The 16,448-nt window shown below is 41.7% G+C and overlaps 1 protein-coding gene across 1 annotated transcript in view; it reads left to right on the forward strand.

The window, feature by feature from the left end:
- The window catches only part of LOC117541507 (ATP-binding cassette sub-family A member 2-like), a 35,225-nt gene extending 18,796 nt beyond the window's left edge, over positions 1–16,429 (forward strand). Inside the window, exon 9 of the mRNA XM_034208692.1 lies at positions 16,418–16,429. Within this exon, the coding sequence (XP_034064583.1) occupies positions 16,418–16,429 (12 nt within the window). The remainder of the gene's footprint in view (positions 1–16,417) is intronic.
- Positions 16,430–16,448: the final 19 nt, after the last annotated feature.

The raw sequence follows: 16,448 nt of genomic DNA on the forward strand, positions 1-16,448 counted from the left end.
TACAGCCGCTAAAGAACCCAACATAGTTTCCCAGCTCATCGACAAAGAACTTCTCAAAGGATATATAATCGGTCCTTTTAGCTCCTCCCCCTTCTCAGTGTTCCGTTCAAATCCCATCGGAATAGCCACACGTAAATAAAAGGCTGATTTTCGATCTGTCCGCTCCCTGCTCCGGCCCATTCTGCAGCGTCAATAGCATCATCCCTCCAGATCAGTTCTCCCTTCACCATGCCTCAGTGGATAATGCAATAAAGATGATCAAGTTCACAGGGCACGGAGCTCGGCTCTCCAAAGCGGACATTACCGATGCCTTCAAATCATCCCCATTCATCCGTCTCAGTGGAACTTGTTCGGTATTAAGTGGGAGTCCAAACTCTATCTTCGCGTTCGCACGACCTTCGGGTGCAGAAGCAGCCCCTGCATCTTCAATTCCTTCTCGGAAGCGCTCCATTGGATCCTGCTGAACATCGTCAGAATCCCCTCCGTCCTTCACCTACCGGACGACTTCCTCCCCATAAACCCGCCACAGGACAGCTCAGGGATCTCACTGGCCAAGCTTAAACATTGCTTCAGGAGTGAGGTGTCCCTCTCTCCAAAGAGAAAACGTTAGGTCCCGTCACACGCTTAGAGTTCTTAGGCATCATCCTCGACTCCATAGACATGAAGGCGTCTCTCCCCTCCGACAAATCGCAGCGCATCCAGGACATCACCAAGTCATACTGCGAGCAACAAGTTATCACAAAACAACAGTTGCTCTCCCTTCTCGGACACCTCAACTTCGCCATGCACGTCATCCCCCAGGGGCGCTCGTTCATCTCCCGCCTCCTGGACGCAGCATCAGCGGTCGACAACCTCCATGACTGCGTTTTCTTAGACGAAGGCTGCCGTTCAGACCTTCGGTTCTGGTCCCTCCTGCTCGCCCACTGGAACGGAATTACTTTATTTACGATGGCCTCGTGCGTTCCTCTGACTCAATGAGGTCTTCACGGATGCCGCCCATCCATGGGTTTTGGGGGGTTTCTTCCAGGGAGAGTGGTTCGCAGGGTCATGGCCCCGTCAATTTCTACCCAAGCAAGTTCTCACTAAATCCAGCCTATCACCCATATCATACCCGGGCATTCCTTCAGGATAGGTGCAGCCACCTCTGCTGCTAATCAAGGTCTCTCTACCTCATCCCTACAACAACTAGGACGGTGGTCCTCCTCCGCCTTCACAACCTTCATTCGTCCGGACATCAGCGCCGTACGGGCTTCCCAAAGATCTCTCAGACCCTAACAACTATGGTAGTTATACATATAACTGGTGGTGGCTCAAACACATTCACAAGTATACATGTCTCACTAAGGTTCCCGATATTCAAAACTGCATTCCTGTCCTAATTCCGCGGGCCCCGCCCACAGGGAATAATGTCTCGTCTCACGCCGCAACTACAGGTAATGGGCTTCATCTCCGGCACACAGGTATTTCATTCCCAGGCCTTGCTCAAACGCATCAGTGTAAAATGTATTTCCTGCAGTCCGCGTGGACTCGGGCCACCGTACACTCTGGTGTCAGTTACAAAACAAAGGAAATAAAGAAAGAGTAAAGATATATATATATATATATATATATATATATATATATAGCCTGCGAAGTCAGGCGTGGCGGAAGGCCACCGTACACTTCGGTGCCAGTTACAAAACAAAGGAAAAGAAATGAAGAGTAAAGAAAAAATATATATATAGCCTGCGAAGTCAGGCGTGGCGGAAGGCCACCGTACACTTCGGTGTCGTAGCGGAAGGCTACCGTACACTCTGGTGTCAGTTACAAAACAAAGGAAATAAAGAAAGAGTAAAGATATATATATATATAGCCTGCGAAGTCAGGCGTGGCGGAAGGCCACCGTACACTTCGGTGTCAGTTACAAAACAAAGGAAAAAGAAATAAAGAAAAATATATATATATATATATATATATATATAGCCTGCGAAGTCAGGCGTGGCGGAAGGCCACCGTACACTTCGGTGTCGTAGCGGAAGGCTACCGTACACTTCGGTGTCAGTTACAAAACAAAGGAAAAAGAATAAAGAGAAATATATATATATATATATATATATATATATAGCCTGCGAAGTCAGGCGTGGCGGAAGGCCACCGTACACTTCGGTGTCAGTTACAAAACAAAGGAAAAAGAATAAAGAGAAATATATATATATATATATATATAGCCTGCGAAGTCAGGCGTGGCGGAAGGCCACCGTACACTTCGGTGTCGTAGCGGAAGGCTACCGTACACTTCGGTGTCAGTTACAAAACAAAGGAAAAAGAATAAAGAGAAATATATATATATATAACCTGCGAAGTCAGGCGTGGCGGAAGGCCACCGTACACTTCGGTGTCAGTTACAAAACAAAGGAAAAAGAATAAAGAGAAATATATATATATATATATATATAGCCTGCGAAGTCAGGCGTGGCGGAAGGCCACCGTACACTTCGGTGTCGTAGCGGAAGGCTACCGTACACTTCGGTGTCGTGGACGTTGGGCCACCGTTACAAAACGAAACCGCTCGCTCCTCGGCGTAGTCAAGCCCTGCTGGCCAGGCATGCGACCCGCAGGTCGTTTTCAGATAAGACCGGCACTGATTTCGGCAGTCAGAGTCTCAGCATGACCAGTAAGCTCCGGCAGTGATTCCGGCACAGTGTCGCTCATATACGTGTTAATCTATTATCTCTCCTCCCCAGATCACCAGTCACCCAACAAGGTAAGCAACTCAGTTCATCTCAGTATTCATACTTCACTGGTTTTGGGGATTTCATCGGAGCGGTGCTTTCCCTCCTGAATGATTATCCTGCAAACCGGGGGCCTAATCGCCAAACACCATTACATTCTCCTGTTGTACTATCATGGCAATCATTTCATTCATATGACGTGTAAACAATAAATATGTAATTCTTACATCACGTCTCTCCGGGTTGAAATGAAAGCTTTAGCGCAAGTTCAATAAGGAAGACCTAACTCGAGTCACTCACACGTCACTCTATGGCTCCCTTCCCCCCTCATTAAATATGAGGGCGTCATGCCTCAGCAGCCAATCGCTGCACATGCTAAATGCCTTAAATACCTGCTCTTCCTCCCTGTCAGTTGTCATTGCAGATGATCACACGCAACCCGCCTCCACCCCTCTCGCCTCCCGTCTCCTTCAGGACAAAGCTAAACCTTCCTCCTTCAGACTGGTCTCACCTACTCATCACCACCACCAGTGTCTAGACCCCGGGGATTTCATCGGAGCGGTGCTTTCCCTCCTGAATGATTATCCTGCAAACCGGGGGCCTAATCGCCAAACACCATTACATTCTCCTGTTGTACTATCATGGCAATCATTTCATTCATATGACGTGTAAACAATAAATATGTAATTCTTACATCACGTCTCTCCGGGTTGAACTTTATTCTCAATCAACAACCACTATGCTAATTTAGTGGTGCTCTGCCCTCCCCGATCCGGAGAGCGGAGGCTTTTAATTTATCCAGTACCCTTTCCAATAATAGCCAAATGTAACAACTCATTAGTTATGAAACACAGCGCTATTGTCACATTATCGCGTCCCACCCTTCCCATTAATGACCAATTAACCTATTCTGATGTGTGCATCCCGGGAATGCGCCCAGTTTCTTCCAGCAAGTAGGAGACTGCGGCGCGCTAGGCGACGCACGCACTTAGTTGTCTGCCCCAGCTTTGCCAGCAAAATCGTAGAAAACGGTCGCAGACAAAATAAATGTTTTGTTTAGTTCCAAATCGGTAATAGTGTGAGAAAAAGAATATGTGGCACTCTGTGCTTCTTCCTCTTTGCCTGCGGCTCCCCGCAGGGGGGGGGGGGAATCACACACACTCCCTGCAGCAGCAGCATGCAGGCAGATTCGAGGCGATTTGACTTAACCAGTTTGACCGCTGAAATCTCCAGAATTCGGCGACTCGTCTCAATACAAATCTCTACATTGCTTTTGAACAGAAGTTCCACCTTACTGATGCCCTCTTTAAGGTCTCTCCGAATATTTGCCGTGCGTAATTGTCTGGTAATTTAATTCCAGGAAACACACACAGAGGAAACCAAAAAAAATTGCATCTGTCTGTTCCACAGGTAATTTTTTTGATAACGTCAATCACAGAGTCTGGCAAGGCAATGTCCAAATATAGATTTGAAATTACACTCACCAGCTCTGAAGATCTGTTGGTACGATGTTCGTGACGCAAATTGATATGGAAAACTTCTTTGCAGCAATGTTGAGCCAATGTTCTTGAAATGAGGGAAACTGGATTCGCCTTAGTCAATACACTGATATCTATTGAGAGACAAAACGGCCGGAGGACTAACAAAGCAACTCGCACTGTTTAATGCAAGCCGCCAAATTAATTCTGCCCACACAAAGACGGAACCGCTCGAACCTGGTCTCTGAGAAGGGGCGGAGCCTAGAAACGCGGGCCTTTACCCCAATCGATTCCAGATGAACAAACAAAGATGCTCTGTCTCGTAAAGGCATCGGGCAGTAAACCCTTCCCCCACACAGGAAAGAGAACCCATAAAACCTGGGTCATGTAAAGTTTCTCAGGACAGCTAAGAACACAAAGACATCAGACTAAAATATTCCTTTACAGTATCCAGTTATTAGTTGTTGTGTTATGGTAGTGCACCGTTATATTTATTTACATGAATGTATTTCAATGTCATGTGCATAGAAAAAAAAATGCTGTCATTTATGGTTATAAAATGACTTATTCTTCCTTTGTGGCCACTTGATTATTGCAATGGGATTGTCTCCCTTTTGAACTTTGAACCATTTCACTACCTGATTTGACCCTTACCTGATAAATGCTCTTTAAATAAACCATTGTACTATCAAACTAAAAGATCTGTGACACTGCATGGATGATTTTATTCCGCATTGGCCTATATTCTTCCATAACATTAGTAATACTTTTTCAGTCTTTACTGTACAGTGAAGGAACAATTGGAAATCCTTCATGTCTGTCAAAAGGTGATTGTGTGTTTTGTGATTAACATTTGAAAACAAATTAAGATTAACTAAGGTAAATTATCTGTTAATTGTACATCCTTAAGTTTGGCCAACATCACACCATGGGATAGATTTTCAGAATGAATACCTACTTATTGAAATATGAAGTAGACATGTTGTAGGTTTAGCCTTTTCCGTGTTGATTTACAGCTTAGGGCTTAGGCAGGCAATAGGAATAAAAAAAAAAAGAAAAGAAAATTCAGTTTTGAAAAACAAACAAGTTTGTATTGTTAAAATTATAAGATTGAAAAAAACAATAAAAAGACAATAGATTTCCTGAGCTTTCTGTCTCTCTGGGGATTAGCCTACTAATTTACACACATTAAAATACCATCATGGATCCAGAATCTGGCCAATACCTGTCCCTGGCTATATTACAAGCCACAAAAGTAAACTGACAACCCTAACTAAGTAAGATATTTTATTGACATTTTATACAGTATGATACTAAATTCACAATAATAACAGTATAGAACAACTGCTAAACTGTATGGTTAACCAATTCCAAACGTAAAATTAATAGCGAAATTAATTAATTTAAGATAAATGAATGATATCCAAAAGTAAAGGCACGCCATTTTCATTAATTTGTTTAATCTATTTTAATAGTATTGGTGCAAAGTTGGATCATAAGTGACTTAATCTTAGCTCAGTTTGATAATCAACTGTAGAGTATCCATGGAAAGACAGCAACATTTACTTTAAGATCAGCAAGTGAACAGGAATACGCACCAAATAATTTACTATTTTGATTTGGGGGATGTGCTGAAAGCTTTACCATAAACTGGCAGCTTATAGTTCACACATACATGACAGTTAAGTCTCTTCACATTCAGAGACTGTATCAAAATAAAGGCTTGATTTCTGTGACAAAATGTGTCGCCTATATTTCCCTTCCTCATATGACTTCCTCACATGGAGAGTGATGATGCAGCTAGGACCAGTCTAATGTGAATCTTAACACACAGTTTGAAAATGGTTTTAACATTCCACTTAACACAGGCTCTGTTAGTCTAAGCGTTTTTTAAATGTTATTGTAGCTCATTAAAACTTGTCAGTTTAAATATCTCCTTTTAGTAGAGGAACTAAGGCCCCTTTCCGAGGTAGAACAAAGCACAACCATGTTTTTTCATTGCTGTAGCGTGAATCACTCACGAGGACAGCTCTGATCCCTCAGAGTGATGGCTAACATCACAGAGACTCTCTAAGGCAGGGATGGAGAACCTTTTTCCTCTCAAGGGCCATTTCAATTTTTTCAACATCCTCCGATTGACCTCTGCTTAAAAATACTAAAATCACAGCCCATTCATTTGACCTTTCTTTCATGCTGTGCAAAGAAAAAGCAACCTCTTAATCCAGATATCTTGCCATGACTCACGCATGCACGTGCACGGTTGTGGCATGACCACCAAAACAGAAAGATATGGACACAAGATGTGTGCAAATGTATTTAGACTCCTATCCATGTGAACATGATTTAAGTGGGGGGGGGGAACCTAACCTCCTCTAGGGAGTCCGGGGGCATGCTCCCCCGGGAAGGTTTTTTTTTAAATGTTGAAGTTAAAAGCATCAATCTGGTGCACTTTGAGAGCAACATTAAGAGATGTGTTTCTGTTTATGTGTATGTTTATTAAGGATCCCCATTAGCTTTTTGCTCTTGACAAAAGCTTGTCTTCCTGGGGTCCGAAACTTAAAACAATACAACAATAATACAACAACAATACAACAACATTCAAGACATAATTCCTGACATCATTAACAACATCACCAATATCATCAACAATTTCCAACATCATCAACAATCTCATCCACTTTCAATATCAATCTCAGCCAAGGATGAGTGCACTAGACACCCACCAGTGCAAAGTATGAGATCAAATTAAATTAGGGTTCACAGCTCACAAGGGTACATGGTCATCAGTAGATGGCCCTTCAATCTCTTCTTGAAAGAGGCTCTGGACTTTATTTCAGCAAGGTAGTTTGGCAATGAGTTCCATTCCTTTATAGCTCTATAAGACACAGAAGAGTTCAGGAGATGTGTCCTGGGTTTAGGTGCCAGTAGATGGCCTGATGTAGCTTGTCTAGTCTTATGGTCATGCTCGTCTCTTGTGTCAACTATTTGATCATAAAAAATACAGTGTTTTTTTGCTAAATTGGAAAAATTTTAGAAAAGTGATAACACGAGATTGCAGACGTTTCTCAACCGGAAGCCATGATAGGTTTCTATGCATAACTCCAATATGAGTGCGCTTCGAACAGTGGAGAGCTAGTCTGGCAGCCTTGTTTTGAGCTATTTGTAATTTCTGTATATGTGTTTTTGCTGCTGATGACCATATGACCGGACAGTACTCAAGATGTGACAAAACCAGAGACTGAATGACTTGTTTCAAAGTGGTTGGTGTTCCATACTTTGTACATTTTCTCGTCACAGCTATGCTCCTTCCCATTTTAGTTACGATACTGTCAATTTGCTTTGTCCACTGTAAACCAGAATCAAGAACAATGCCAAGCAACTTAGTCTCGTTGACCTGTTCCACTGGCTGACCAGCCAGTGTCAGGATTAATGAGGATTGCTGCTTAACATATGTCTGGATCCGAACACCATTGCTTTTGTTTTTGCAATGTTGAGTACCAGTTTGTTATTGTTGACCAAGTCTGCTATGGCTTTAATCTCTATTTTAAGTAGATTTCTTCTCTCATCACACATTCAAGCCCCCAGTGTTCATGTATCATTTCAAACTAAATTCTTCACTTTCTTCTTACACATTACATTTCAGCATAGCAGTTTAGAGTCAGCTTTTCAGCATAAAGCATTCCCATTAGCAATTTCTTCAGGAATTGCATTCTCTATTTTACATATGTCCTGCTGCTATGGACAATTTTGCACTCCCATTTGCACTATGTACATCTTCTTTTTTATATATATCCTTGCTTACTTGAAGTAAACGGTGATTTTGTTTTTTTTGTAAATGATTGAGTCTTCTTGAGACTGTGGGAAACAGTATTTCGATCTTTCTGTGTGTACAAACATATTTTGAGATTGACAATAAAGTTGACTTTGACTAAAGAAGAAGCACATTTAGCTGATGGAGGGGCCTAGCCAGACTCCGGACCTTAATCCCATAGAAAATCTGTGGAGGGAGCTGAAGCTTCGAGATGCCAAGCATCAGCCTCAAAGCCTTCAGGATTTGGAGAGGACCTTCAGAGAGGAGTGGACCAACATCCTTCCTGAGATGTGCACAAACCTGGAGACCAGCTACAAGAAGCATCAACTTTACCCGTATCTCGTGTCTTTTTCCGATTATTTTGTCATGGCCAACAGCCAGACCATGACACAGCCAACAGGCTGCTTTATATATTATTTCACATGATTAAACAAGAAAATCAAAGATTAATAATGAATAGAATAATCAATAAATCATACAATTATAAAGAGTATATTTATAACTGGGGTCCTTTGTATTTGTATATACTTGATAAAGCCAATTCAATCAAGAGAGACATGTTTTGATGTAACAATATATATATATTTATAGCCAAGAAATACACAGATGAATATAATGGTGTTTGGTGATTAGACCCCGTTGTGTGGGAGGGGAATACCGAGCCGATAAAACCCCCCCTGGGGTCTAGACACCGGTTGTGGTGAAGGCATGAAGGGATTGATGAAGGTCTGAAGAGGAGTGGTTTAGCTTGACTTGGACCCTGGTTTCAGAGAAATGGGAGGTGAAAGTGGAGGAGGGCTGCGTTGAGTCACATGACAGCTGCCAGGAGGGGAGAGAGCAGATTTAACGGTTTGACGATGTTCTATGATTGGCTTGTGGGAATAGAAACGAAAGTGATAGGTTTAGCTGGGGAGTGAGCACCCCTGATCGCTGATTGGAGGGGTGAGCATAGTAAGAAGGAAATATGTGAATGACGATATAATGATGGTCTTCCTGGTTGAACTTGCGCTGAGCTTCATATGTTGTTATTCAAATCAAATCAGTCATATAAATATGACAATTTGCCTTATTCCAACATTTCAAGATTAACCTAGGTGCTTGTTGGGAAAATACTGAATGTACTCTTCTAATATCAGAGTAGCACGTGATAACAAAGGCCCTACGTATAGCTGTGTACGTAACAGGATGTATGATTACCTATGAGCGTCAGGACACACTGTTTTAGGCATATGATAGCTGTGTGACAACGATTAACATGATGATTCAGCCTCTATGGAGATAGACATATGACTGTCATGTTTATTGCTTACGTGGGCCTGAGCCAAGGGCGCCGGAAGCGGGGGGGACCATTGGCCCCCTCACTTTTCAGCCCTGCCCCACATTTTCGCAGCAGCAGATTTTTTTTTTCTTTTTTCTTTTCTTTTCAGTCTTTATTTCGTACGGAGCCCTGGAGGGTTCATAGAGAGAAAAATAAATAAAACGTGGCCACGTTTTACTTTCTCGTGCGCACGCTTTAGTAACTCGTGCACACGAGTTACTAAAGCGTGCGCACGAGTTAATAAAGCATGGCCTCGTTTTATTTAAATTGAGGGATTCCTGTCCGTGACTCACAGTATCTGCTGCCCACAGCTGTTTTATAGAAGGAAAACCTCCTTCACTTTATGAAATCTCAGCGGCACCAGTGGCCTGTACTACGAAGCAGGATTGGCTATTTACACTATTCATTCATGAAGTATGACGCTGCGCTGTCAGCACGCGTCTCCATGTTTGTGATTGGTCAAATGTTGCTAACCCCGTCCCTTTCACCTGAGCGCGCTCTCAGCCGGACAGAGAAACCCTGGTTGATTTACTGAGTTGATAACCAGCTTCGTAAGACCGCTTATCGACATCGCGTTTGTTAGGGTCAGTTAAGCCGGGTAAATCGAACATATTCAGGTCCAGGGTCTGTTGAACTGGCTTCGTCGTACAGGGCACTGGAGGCAGTAACGTGTAACTCAGCAGAATCTGAGAAGAGCAGCACCAGCTGCAAAGAGCTGTGCCTTTTACTGTTTACTTCACTGCGTTTCCCTTCATTAGAACCGCTGAATAGAGATCGAGGCTGCTACGTTTAACCACACACACCTCTACACACATCGAACTACCAGAGTATTCCCCCTCGCTTTATGAAGGAGATGTCCTGTCACCGGGGCGCATGATGTGTGTGTGTGTGCTCAGCTCCGCTCTGTGTGCGTGTTTGTGTGTATCCGACACCACCGGCATTTGTTTTCAAATTACCACGAACAGTACTTTAAACAAATCTGGTTCCCCATAGTTAAGTGTATTCCCAAGTGAAAGAAATGTGTTTAATCTTAATCTCGATGTGCTATAGTCCTGCCGGAGTGCACCGGAACGAACGATACTATCATAAACAAATGCCCCCCCCCCTCCCCACACACACACAAAACGAGGCCATGCTTTATTAACTCGTGCGCACGCTTTAGTAACTCGTGCGCACGCTTTAGTAACTCGTGCGCACGCTTTATTAACTCGTGCGCACGTTTTAGTAACTCGTGCGCACGCTTTAGTAACTCGTGCGCACGCTTTAGTAACTCGTGCGCACGCTTTAGTAACTCGTGCGCACGAGTTACTAAAGCGTGCGCACGAGAAAGTAAAACGTGGCCACGTTTTATTTATTTTTCTCTCTATGAACCCTCCAGGGCTCCGTAATTTCGAACAGATTCAAAAATAACAAATAAAAAATAACAAATGTGAAAAACAGAATACCGTATTGTTATAATACAGTATTTATCCACATTCATGGTAATATTTGTATATTCAACAAAAAAAACAAAAAAAGTCTTCATATTAATAATAATAATAATAAATCATATGTGTCCGAAAGGGAGTAGGAGGAAGCAAATGCTTATTAATCCCCACCCCTTACTTGATCAATGATTGTCCTTTAAATCATTATGCAAGTTATTCCTACTTAGATTTACATTTATACATATACAATCATTTCTCATCTTCAATCACCTTTCTTCATTCTCATATTTTTCCAAAAAAGTGTTTCTGTATATCCTTTTAAACTGAATTATGCTTGTGCTTTGTTTGAACTCCTGCTCCAAACCATTCCATAAAATCACCCCACAGATTGTTATACTCATACTTCTCAGAGTTGTTCTGACCTTGAGTTGTTTAAAATGTAGATTTCCTCTCAAATTATACCCACCCTCTCTGTCTATGAACAATGTTTTTAATTTCCTAGGAAGTAGATTATGTCTGGCTCTGTACATGATTTGTGCCGTTTTAAATTTAACCAGATCAATGAACTTCAATATGTGTGACTTCAAAAATAATACATTAGTGTGTTCAAGATATCCAACATTATTGATAACTCTTATAGCCCTTTTTTGTAATGTGCATAACGGCTGTAGGTTGGTTTTGTACGTGTTTCCCCAAATCTCCACACAGTAAATCAGATATGGCAATATTAGTGTGTTATATAGAGTATACAATGAGTTATAGTCCAGAATGTGTCTGGCTTTTCCCAATATTGCGATAGTTTTAGCCAGTTTTGCTTTTACATGAGTGATATGAGGTTTCCAGCTGATTTTGTGCTCTAAAACCACACCAAGGAACTTAATTTCATATACTCTTTCTATGTGTATGTTATCTAGTATTAATTGTATCTGTGGATTTGTTTTATGTTTTCAACAAATTCAACAAATTGTTGTCTGTTGCTTAAATAATCTCTCACCCAGTTTAATCCCACCCCTCTGATGCCATACCGTTCCAGTTTTATCAGTAAAATATTGTGATCTATGGTGTCAAATGCTTTTTATAAGTCTATAAATATTCCCATTGCTTGTTTTTTATTGTCCATGCAGTTTGCTATTTCCTCACTTAATTCCATTAGTGCCATAGATGTTGATCTATCTTTCCTGAATCCATATTGACTGTCATCCAAAAGCTGATGTGTTTCCATGAAACTGTGCCGCGGAAAACGGTACAAATCCCGTTTCAATAATTCCCCTCTACTGTAAAGTCGCATCTAAAACGTGATCTGATCTAGCTGTGTATATTTTGTTATTTTTGATTGTTATATTCAATCTCACTAGCTACAGGCATGTTTAAGCTTGTAAAGGGAAGATGACAGCTCTCGCCACTCTGCTGTTCCTCAGCGTCGTCCCCCTCCCTCCCACTGAAATTATGAATGTAAGGTGTATAGTAATCATAGATAACACGGCAGGGTCCGTTACAGTTTGTTTTTATCTGATTTCAAATAAGCAAAGTCTTGGGTTTCAGAATATTAAACTTGTTTCGATAAATTCAGATGATAAATACAGCTTTGAAGCTTGTGACGGCATCATTACAAGCGGAGAACGGAGTAATTTAACGTCACAGCAGGCATAACAACAGCCGGTGTTTATCGTGAGTGTTTTCCCCGGGAAACAAACACAATACACACAAACGCAAAATTACACAAACACACACACACGTATACACACGCACTCGCGAGCTTCCCCTCCAAACGAAAATATCTTCCCTCCGTAGTATTTTGATCATTTGCTCCACTAATAATCAATCAGATCGATGGATTCCAGAGAAGAGGAAACTTTTAAGGCCTTTTTCTCAAAATGATGACTCGGTGACAGTCATTATATAATGTGACATATTTCGCTTAATATTTGGAGTACAAAAACAATCCTGATATCATTAGAAAGCTAGGAATATCCTCTTTCCAACAGTGTATACAACTCAAAATGTGTCTTCGGGTCAATGCGACTGATTTCGATGGAGCAGGTCACAAATACAGTCAATCTAAACTTAAATGTAACAACTGGAAGGTCACATCCCTGACATCCACATCTCCGGAGCCTGGACCTTCATCAATCATAGAAACAGCGAAGCCAGATGAACCCAAAAGCAGCACCTATGCGGCCGCAGAAACTGTCAAAACCACCGCCGCCGTCGTTGAACCGAAACAGGCTGATTCCGACTGCATGGAGGTTTGTTGTTGGGACATTGAGGCGGGTAAAGCTGTACAGCTAACTATCGGAAAAAAGGAGACCGCTAGTAGATTATTTGAGCAAAGAGAAGGTACTTCAACGCAGAATGGTACAAAAACAGAGAGTGGTTCATTCTTTGCAAAACCACTAAACGATAGTGATAAATTGCGATGTTAACAACCTCATGATAACCTCATATTTTTTTAACTTAGGATCATACCTGTGTTTAGTCTAGAAAAAGGTAAATGTGTGCATTTTATTATAAAGTTGTGTATATTTACAGACTATTGCAAAAACTAAGAAGCTTATAAACATCAGGTTTAAAACTAAAAGAGCTTTACAAAAAAGTAACCAAAGATGTTTGGAGTTTTATTTGAGTTATTAATTTAAACTTTTTGTCTAAGAGATGCTGATTTGAAACCGTTGTTACATACAGTTACGCATTTCCTGTTTCTGCCAGAGAGAGGGGAGGCCGTCCCAAAGCTTGCTGCTGTATTTACTCCCTCCATCTGACAGGAGGGAGCCTCATGTGTCACTCCACGGAGTTCACTCCGTCACGGAGGGTGTGTGTGTAGGTGTAGGGCGTGGTTTGGGATTGGGCCATACACACGCACTTTTTTTGGCCCCCCCCACTTCTAAAATGAATCCGGCTCGCCTGGCCTGAGCTAATCTGAAATAAACATTGAATACTGCTTTGAACCGGTATTCTGCATCTTGTGACTGTAACACTCTCTTGTATATAAGGCATGTGAAGGACACTGATCTGATAACCATGCAACTCTGTGTGTGATGACTACTTCCTTTCTTGCAAGGATAATAAATACATGTATCCTGATATTGAAGACCAAGCCGGTGACGAGTGATATTTTCCTAACAGTTCTCAGATAATACAATGAATAGAGTGATATCCTTCATACTATCCCATGTCATCATGACACATACAAACAGTATACAATACATGAGTTGTATTCCATACATTTAGTAATAGCATTGTTTGAGGGAGCCTGACAACAATAACTTGACCAATCTTTAAAAAATCGTGAGGCCCTGCATGCTCAGTCCCCTCAAGACCCCGAGTCCTCCTTCAGTATATCAGACTGATCTGCTGCAGGCTCCATGTTGTTCCCCACTAGTCTAAAGATGGAAATGAGGCATTGTTTCTTTCGTCTTGGTGTGTACAGGAACAGTGGCGGCTGGTGGTAAATATTTTTGGTGGGGCTGTTCATATAAAACATTTTTTTGGGAGAAATGACCCCTTAAATTAGGACTTCTGGTGATGTAATGGCGCGTTTCCACTGCAGCGCGGAGCTCGCTTTAAGCGTGCCGAGCCGTGCGGGGTCCGTTTTTGGTTGCGTTTCCACTTGGCCTAGTACCGGCTAGCGTGTCCTAATTCACAGTTTTTCTGGCCCCATAAAATCGTGGTTCTAGGGCCAGGAACAACCAGGCTGAGTCGGGCTGAGTATGCTAAACTAGAGAGAGAATCGCTGGCAAGGGGGCTACAACTACAACAAGATGAACATATTTGACCGTGATTTAATTGTAATACACGTTTCAAAATGATGCCGAAGTAACAACATACTGATACCGGTTAGTAAAAACCATGAATTAATGCTTTGACAAGTCTGCAGACAGACGGCAGGCGAAAAATCCTTTTAAAATGCGTGTTTTCTAAATGGAGCTTGGCTAAGCTAACGTTATATATGCTCCGACCGTCCACACTCACAACAACGGCCTATACAGACATAAATAAACCAGCGACTGTATTCTCCATGACACAGACAGTCTGTGGTTTGTACTTGTTTAACTTTGTCTAGTTTCTGAACAGATCGTATCTGTCCCCGGCTGTTTGAAGAGCAAGCATGGGAAACAAAAGACAGCATTTACCTGTTTGCATCCAGCTAGCCATGCCTTTCTGGTGTACCAGCTACGTGAGAAGCCTCGTTGATACGTTTTGTGTTTTTCACGAGCTTGCTGCGATATATACAAATCGGGTTGGTCCGGTCCAAGGTCTTTAAGCAACAGTTTATCTCTCAAACTTCTCCTTTCAAAAGGATTGGAGATTAGCTCTTGAACGGAATTGGGCGGGGACCGAGGTCAGGAGACTCCACCTGCACATGAAGCCATCCTCATCAACTACTGCCATACTGCGTCACCCCACCGGATACGAGTCACTAGTGTCCAAACTACTCACAGACTGGACCGGGCGCTGACATTGGCGCCCGGTGATCATCAGATTTGACGACGCTGATTGGCTGAAATTATGTTTCGGCATCATAGTTTACAGATAGCAACAGTCAGCTGCTAGTGGCTGCTGCTGCACTGGTTGAGGGCTCCTTTCTTACCGCCCAGACGAGAGAGGGTAATGACCATAGACTGTATATATAAAGGTATAAAGGTATATAAAGGTACACATGGGCAAGGCCAGGCAGGAAACATGTGACTTATCAGTAACTTTAGACATCGTCGTAACACAATTTTAAACGAGATTTTATTGTAGATTATACATTTTACTGATAACAATTATATAATATTTACCTTGTTTATTAAAAATAAAAATAAAATAAAAAAATATTTTTTTTAATATTTTTTTATTTTGTATGTGGGAAGAGGTGGGGCGGCGCCCCTATGGGCCGGCCGCCACTGTGTGCCATCATGTCTCTATGCATAACTTAGACCTATGTGCCTAGTCGTCACACATCACATATGATGAGTCAGCTCTCTTCAGCATCAGGCCATGCTACATGTTGGTTAGAGCTGTGCAGGAAAGTGTTAACGCCTGGGGGGTAAAGCTCAAAATGAATAGAAACAAAAGCTGAAGCTGGGTGAACTGATCAAAGGCTGTGTTATTCCTGATGTCTCCCTGAAAAGTATCATCGACCAATGAGTGAATCACACCAGCCGTAAGGCCAAATCAGGCCAGGGGAGCAGAGTGGGGGGCTGTTTGATTTTGATTACTGATGTGTCATGATTAGAGACATAGGATAGTTTGAAGAATTTCACTTTTTTGCATCCTATAGAAGAACTAGTTATATTTAAAGAACATTGGAATAATAAATAGAAGGCTGGATGTCATCTTCATATCTCTGATTTGATGAACAACAACCAAAGGCTTTATAACACACATACAAATACTAGGCACCCAAGTGTATATATAAATACAGTATATAATTGATAATTCATTTATGATTCATCTTTGATTTATCCATCTAATAATTGAACATTTTCATTTAAATCATGTTAAAATGTTGCATAGAAACCTGTTAGCTAATGGCATCAAAGTATCTACTGTGTTATTCAAAGATTATGTAAAATACAAACAATGTGTTAAGAATGAAAAAGTTTGACATTATTATAAAAATGAAAATAATAGTTATATAATATTACTGGATCTCTTAATCTATGCTTTGTGTCCTTCCCTTCACACAGGTACACCCTTAGGGCCCCATTCTGACGGCCA

Source organism: Gymnodraco acuticeps, unplaced genomic scaffold, assembly GCF_902827175.1.
Source record: "Gymnodraco acuticeps unplaced genomic scaffold, fGymAcu1.1, whole genome shotgun sequence".
Lineage (NCBI taxonomy): Eukaryota > Metazoa > Chordata > Actinopteri > Perciformes > Bathydraconidae > Gymnodraco > Gymnodraco acuticeps.